Below are 7,949 nucleotides of genomic sequence, written 5' to 3' on the forward strand. Positions count from 1 at the left end.
GCTATCATGTCCCCCTCTGGCGATTTTATACTAGTCCTAACCCTGTCCCCCTAGCATTAGATGCTCCATCTATGAACAAAGTCCACTCTTGGTCTAGGGTTTTATTTTCTAATTGGTTAACTTCTTTTTTCAGGTCAGATTCTAGGTTAGGGCTGAAATCAGCCACAAAGATTGCTAAGCCTGCGATTTAATCGTTGTCCCGGGTTCAAAGGTAATATCATATATAATGAGCTGGACTGACCACTTAGCCATCCTACCTGACAATTCAGGCTTGCGCAGGATAGATTTTATGGGTAGGTTGGTCCAGACTATGATAGGGCGACACTCGAAATAAGGACGTAGCTTAGTACATGACATAATTAAATCTAAAACGTATAGACAGGATGTTACTGGCCTTCTTGTTCCTTTACCAGGACTGCATTTATTGATGTGCTAGTGACAGATAGATATACTGACAGGGGTTCTTCCTTTTCTGGTTTAGCCAGTGAAGGTGGAGAAGACAGGTATAACTTTAAGTCCTGAAAGGCTGCTTCGTGCTCAGGTGTCCAATGGAATTGTTTTTTTTTTTTCTGAGCAAGTTGTAAAATGTTTTGCACCTTTCAGAGGATCTTGATATGAACCGGTTCAGGGCAGCTACCCGGCCTGTCAATTTCTGAATGTCCTTGACAGACTTGGGTGACTGAAGTTCCAGGATGACTTTTATCTGTTCAGGGCTGGCTTCTATTCCTCTTTTTGTCACCATGTATCTAAGGAACTTACCCGCAGAGACTCCAAAATGACACTTTGCAGGGTTGAGTTTCATGTTGTATTTCTCCAATATTTGAAATGCTATTTCCAAGTGCTTCATATGATCTTCTGCATTTTTAGATTTTACTACTATGTCGTCTATATAGACTTCTATGATATCACCTAATTGATCCTTGAACATCATTTTGACTACGCGCTGGTACGTTGCCCCTGCATTCTTTAGGCCAAATGGCATGGCTTTGTAACAGTATATGCCCCGGTCTGTAATGAATGCAGTACTCTCCTGGTCAGCAGGGTGCATCTTTATTTGATTGAATCCACTGGAAACATCCATGAATGTCAGCATCTTGTGCCCTGCCGTGGCATCTACCATGGCATTAATATGTGGCAGGGGAAACAGATCCTTAGGGCAGGCTTTATTCAGGTCAGTGTAATCTACGCAAACTCTGCATTTACCATTCTTTTCTGCACAACAACCATGTTAGCTAACCATTCAGAGTACATTACTTCCCTGATCATACCCATATCCAGAAGTTTCTCCACTTCCTCATTAATTATAGGATTTCTTTCAGGCACAAATATTCGTCTTTTCTGTTGCAAAGGCTTAAAAGATTGATCAATGTTAAGTTTATGTGTAATTACATCAGCACTAGTTCCAGTCATATCAAAATGAGACCAAGCAAACCAAGATGATTTATTCTTAAGAAACTTTACCAGCTCTAGCCTGACACAATCTGGGGCATCAGACCCGACTAAGACATACCTATCAGGATACTCAAGGTCTAGAATTACCTGATCTGTTTCCATCCTGGATGGTTCCACATAAGTGCTCCTGACAGGGTACGGTAGTTGCTATGCAAGGGACTTACCTGCCTTGGAAGGTTTTAAGGCCACTGTATAACATTCTTGGGTTGCCTTGTGTTCTTCTTTGATTGTTGCTATGCCCCAGTCTGCTAGTACCTTGATGCACTGATGATAGGTTGATGGTATGGCCTTGACATTATGGATCCATGGCCTTCCCAAGATTGCATTGTAGGATGACAAGCAATCTAAGACTCCAAATTTCTTATAGGATGAGACACCTTCAACATAAGTAGGGAGATGGATTTCTCCCAATGTGCTTCTGGTTTCTCCACTGAACCCTACCAAAACACTGGACTTCTTGGTGATTTGTTCTTCACCAATATTCATGGCTTTCAGTACATCAAGCATGATCAGGTTCACTGAGATTCCTCCATCTACCAGGATCCTCCTCACTGTAGCAGTTCCAATCTACATTGAAATTACCAGGCCATCATGATGAACGTTAGTAATCCCTACCAGGTCACAATCACTGAAACTAATTCATGGGACATGATCTGGTTTGCAGGGTGATGTGGTCCTTGGCGTCCTGGCTATCTTCTTTGCTGCAGAACTGGTCAGGCCACAAATTTCCGATCCACTAGATATGAATTTTACTTCATAAATTGGGGGTGGTTGAGGAAGGTTGCGGTCCTGGTTTTGCTCCTGGTTCTCCTTGCTCTGATCTCCATTTCTTCCCTTTGTTCTGATCAGGTCCTTTAGGTATCCAGATTTCAATAGGTAGGCCACTTCTTTCCTCAGGGTGAAGCAATCATCCATTGTATGTCCAATGTCCATGTGAAATTCACACCACTTGGAGTTGTCTCTCCTAGGGTTGGGATTTTCCACCTTCCTAGGCCATCTGACTGCTGGTCCCATGTTGTCAAGTCGCTGGAATAAGTCTGCAATATCAACACTGAAGTTATGTTCAGAAATAGGTGGGAAAACTTTAGCCTTACCTTGATACTCATATGCCAGGTTGACTTCTGAATGGTATGGCCTGGAATATGGAGTAGGTCTGTAATTGTTTCCTTTGTTGCTCTTCCTATTGCTCTTTTCATAGTCCTTTCATCCGTTGGATGATCCAACTTTGTAGCTTTTGTCTTCTTCCAGCCTGATATATGCAAGAGTTTTGGCCTGGACATCTTCGAAGGTATGACATGGATACTTAGTGAGTTCATTGTATAAATCACTATGAGGTAGTAGCCCCTGTCTGAATGCCTCCACTGCTATTCCAACGTCACACCTGAGAATGGACACTTTCTCCTTGTTGAACCTGGTGAGGAATACCCTGAGAGTCTCCTCTGGCTTCTGTGTAATCCTGTAAAGATCACTGGACTGCTTCTCCAACTCCCTGCTGCTTGCAAACTGCTGGTTGAAATTGTTGATCAGGTTGGCAAAAGAATGGATGCTCCCGGTTGGCAGGTTGATGTACCATTGCAGAGCAGGTCCGGCCAGGGTTGTTCCAAATCCTTTGCACATGCAAACTTGCATGAACTCACTTGGGATAGATGCAGCTAACATTTTCTGTTTACAGAGAACTACATGATTCTGTGGATATGTGGTCCCATCATAAATTTTCATAGACGAAATCACAAATTTTTTAGGCAGATCCACTTTTGCTATTTCGTCTATAAAAGGCGAATCAACATAACTGTCAGGGGCAGCCTCCTCCAAGCTGGCAGGAACTCCAGGTATCTTTTCGAATTTTTCATTTAGTTTCTTGATCTCCTGGACGACTGCCATCATGATGGCTGCTGCAGATTCATCAGGTTGTTCGTTGTTATTATTTGGCTTACCATCACCATCGACGTTAACAAACTTAGATCCACTTGGACTCCCAAAGCTGGAAAATTCAATGTTTTTGATGATTGATGCAAATGATGTTCTTGGCTGGAATCTAGAGCCTGCTCCTTGAGTTTTCTCTAATTTTTGTCTCAAAGCTGACTCAGATTCTCTTAACGGAAGGATTTCAGCCTCTGTTTGGGCTACCTTGTCTTTCAAACCTTCCAACTCAGCTAGTTGCTGGAGGGCTGCGTTCAATTGTTCTTCAACGGTAGGCTGGGCCATTTTTGTAGATTATTTAGATTTTTTGAGATAAGGAAAAAGGATTTTAAAGAGCTAGATGCCCCACGGTGGGCGCCAATTGTTTTGTATGGATTTTACGCAGGGTGAAATCATGTCAGGGTATGTCTAGGCAGGGTTAACTAGCTCAAACTTATCTGTGAATATGCAGGGCAAGGTATGAAACAAAAAAAGTAAAGTATGATAAATAAGTAAAAATAAGACAAGGAAATTATACGTGGAAAACCCTTGAATGGGAAAAAACCACGGGCACCAAGCCAGGAGAGGATTTCACTATATTCTTGAGTAATTAGCGCAAATGATTGTAAAATAGCTTAAGTATTGTATGAGAGTATTTTATGCTTGAGTATGTATTCCCCGGCAACGGCGCCATTTTTGATCGAGGCCATTTTGTGTTCACAATTAAGCATATGTGGTCGTTGGTCAATGGTCGATACAAAACACAATTTATACTTCACAAACAACTCTACAATTAGTAAAGAGGCAAGTAAAGGTCGGATCCCAAGGGACGGGTATTGAAATGAGAATTCTATTGTAACTAGTAGTGTCTAGGGGTGTCACAAATTGAGTTGGTGTAGAAGGTCACTAAACTAAAATAGCAATGAAAATAAACTAGCAAGATGAATAAAATAAGGGGTGTAAACAATTGATTAAAGGCACTAGGGTGTCATAGGTTCATAGGGGAATCATGGGATATGATCATACAAACATGTTCTCAAATTGTAAGCAAGCAATTATTGTTGTGATGGATTGAGTTGGGTTATATCTTACAATCCTAGGAAAGTTTGGGTCCCGGAGCCGAATCGATTAGATTGTACAACACCTACAAGTCGACTTAATCTTTCCTACTCAACACATGCATGGTCTAACAAGACTCGAGTTGGGTTATGTCTTACAAGTCTCATTGAAAAGATAGAAGATGATAGTAAATGCAAGGATTCATAGGCTTAGCATTTCATCAAATATAACATGTGCATGTATTAAGATCAAAACAAGCAAGCAAATAAGATATGAAAGCATATTGATTTAAGCATGAATCATTCCCCATGTTGGTTTCCCCTAATCACCCATTAAACCCTAGCTAAGAGACTACTCACTCATTATCATGTTGATCATGCTAGAAAGGTTGTCAATCATACTAACATAATGAAACATGATGAATAAATGAAAGTAATTAACAATAATTAAAAAGGGATTAAGAGATTATACCTACTAATGATTCCAATAATAAAGCAAGAATAATAGAAGTACTTGAATCCTAGATTGAGAGGTTGTCAATCTCCCAATAATAACCCAAATAATCTTCAATTACCCAAAATAAAGGAAGAACAAGAGAGAGATTAAAGAACTAAAACTTGGATTAAAACTTGATTAATACTTGATTACAATATTAAAGAGAGATTTGATTGATATTAACTACACTAATTATTGATAAGAAGAACATGCTCCTCTAATTAGCCTAATGGGGTATTTATAGTGAAAATTAGGGAGGATGCATTAGGGTTAACTAAGGGCTAAACTAGTAATTACACTTTTTAAGTTGAGCAAGGAGGACCCGGTATTTTTCGAGAGAAGGGCTTCTCTTTTCGTAGCTTGAAGAATGAAATCCGTCTTTGTGCGGTGAATCCGTGCGGTTAGAGTCGGGACGGCCGGATTTGGGCTGTGCAATCCGAGCGGATTCAGGAGAGGGACGCTCGGATTGTGCTGGGGGAATCCGAGCGGATTCCAAGGAGGGACGCTCGGATTGTTGAGGCTGGACGGACGGATTGTCTGCAATCCGTTCGGATTGTTGGTCAGCGTCAATTCTTCTTCTTTTCTTCCCTTTTCTTCATAAATTCCTTGGGGATTTCCTTGGGGACGCAAGGATCCTTTCTCAACATTGTTCTTCTACTATGATATGTACAAAGGCCTTCTAGTCTTGTCTCTTCTTGATGCTTGGTCATTGAATACAATAAATTTAGCCTCGTTTTGCCATGAAAATGCAAGATTCTTACTCCTTTCCTACCAAGGGATCAAAATCTCAAAGAATATGCAAAACAAAGAACTAAAGATAAGAAATGACCCAAATAGGCACTAAAAAGCATGGAAACAATGGTAATTCGGGGGCTAAATATGCGCCAATTATGGTCACATCAAATATCCCCAAACCGAACCTTTGCTCGTCCCGAGTAAAGAGGTGACAAAGACTAGGACCAATACTAACCTATCCTAATAATAATAGCCGATATGAGACAATTAGCGGGTCTCACTCCGCCCCTTCAACTCACAACAAGACAACCATGAGGTAGGATGCCTTCTTGCAAGGCAAGGTGGGGCTTGCCAAAATGGCGATACATCCAAACATTAAAGCACACAAAACAAGTAATGGATGCATCTACAAAAGAATAGCCACTTTCCTCATCTAAGTGGCGGAAATTACCTACAAGGGAAGCAATTCAAGGGTACACAATCCTTCATAGATGCAATTTGTTCAAACTACTAAGCCTAGAAGGATACCAATAAATCACCTCCAAAATGTGTCAAGCTAGGGTACCTTTGTCCTCAATCGTTAAATGCTTTTGTCAAGAGTAGACTCCCTATGGTGTTAGAAACACTGGAGGATCGCGGAATTCCCCCTCTTGCCTAGACAAAAAGAAGGGTCGTCCCCTCTCTACCATGCACAAAAATGGATACGATGGATAAAGGGATCAATAGATATTTGAGTTTCACTTTGGGAGTTTGCTTTTGTTTTTGTTTTTCCCCCCAATTTCATTTGGCATTTGACATTTGAGAACACTTTCTTTGCCATTTCTTTTTGATTTTTGGCAATTTCAACACTTGACAACTTTTTTGCATTTCTTTTTGAACATTTTCAAAGTCACCCCAATTAGTAACGAGGGTGCCTTGTATTTGAAGCTTAGGAGTTCTATTTTTGCTCCTCTTTTCATTTGATGCATTTTTGCAAACTTTCTTTCACTTTTCATTTCATTGAACTCAAATTGATTTCTTTTTGTGCCCATTCCCTTTGATGACAAAAATGTGGTAGAACATGGATGAATGATGGAAGTATGCATGGTTTCAAGGGTCACCTTGGAATAAACGGTAGCCAAGGAGTTATCACACCACAAGGTACTCTTGACTAGGCCTTAAACCATGGGTCAAAGGATACTAGCATGATACATCCTAGGGTGTTTTACAAGTATTCTAACAAGCAAAGTCTTAAGAAGAAAAAGCATCTACTAGGGCCTATATACACTTGTCAAGCTTCCCAAGTAAATGGTTTCACAAAATTTTCTAACATGCAAACTACATGCCATGATGCAACTAGCATTTATACAACCTAATGCATATGATTCTACCAACTAATATGACATGTAATCTAAATGCAAGTCCTAAATTCACATTGTTTATACCGCATCAATCAAAATAAAGCCACATAGTCATTAACATAAAGAGGAAAAAGGAGATTGGAAAGATCATACCATGCGGTCTTCAATATCCTCATGTCTCGGATGTGGCGTAGTCAATCAAAGTGAACAAGGATAAACAAACACAATATATACAAGACAATATATACAAAGGAAATGAACTTGTTTTTGGTTTTTCAATTTTTTTCAATTTTTATGATTTTTGAAATTTTTCAATTTTTATGGGTTTTTGAATAAAAGTTAAGTGTTAGAATTCCCATCCCCACACTAATATGGGCATTGTCCTCAATGGCCAAAATGATGGAAATTATGCAAAGATGATGCATTATTTCTATACTAAATGCAATTCTACACTAATGCCATTTTGATGTGGGCGTGATGTGACCATAATTGGCGCATATTTAGCCCCCGAATTACCATTGTTTCCATGCTTTTTAGTGCCTATTTGGGTCATTTCTTATCTTTAGTTCTTTGTTTTGCATATTCTTTGAGATTTTGATCCCTTGGTAGGAAAGGAGTAAGAATCTTGCATTTTCATGGCAAAACAAGGCTAAATTGATTGTATTCAATGACCAAGCATCAAGAAGAGACAAGACTAGAAGGCCTTTGTACATATCATAGTAGAAGAGCAATGTTGAGAAAGGATCCTTGCGTCCCCAAGGAAATCCCCAAGGAATTTATGAAGAAAAGGGAAGAAAAGAAGAAGAATTGACGCTGACCAACAATCCGAACGGATTGCAGACAATCCGTCCGTCCAGCCTCAACAATCCGAGCGTCCCTCCTTGGAATCCGCTCGGATTCCCCCTCAACAATCCGAGCGTCCCTCTCCTGAATCCGCTCGGATTGCCCAGCCCAAATCCGGCCGTCCCG

The 7,949-nt window shown here is 40.2% G+C and overlaps 1 protein-coding gene across 1 annotated transcript; it reads right to left on the bottom strand.

Moving 5' to 3' along the window:
• Positions 1–1,182: 1,182 nt before the first annotated feature.
• LOC141595300 (uncharacterized) lies at positions 1,183–1,938 on the bottom strand. Its single transcript, XM_074415266.1, has 3 exons — positions 1,617–1,938; positions 1,462–1,544; positions 1,183–1,338 (listed from the first exon to the last, which is right to left on the bottom strand). The coding sequence occupies exons 1-3, from the start codon at positions 1,936–1,938 to the stop codon at positions 1,183–1,185; spliced, it is 561 nt and encodes a 186-aa protein (XP_074271367.1).
• Positions 1,939–7,949: the final 6,011 nt, after the last annotated feature.

The sequence above is a fragment of the Silene latifolia genome, chromosome 8 (genome assembly GCF_048544455.1).
Source record: "Silene latifolia isolate original U9 population chromosome 8, ASM4854445v1, whole genome shotgun sequence".
Lineage (NCBI taxonomy): Eukaryota > Viridiplantae > Streptophyta > Magnoliopsida > Caryophyllales > Caryophyllaceae > Silene > Silene latifolia.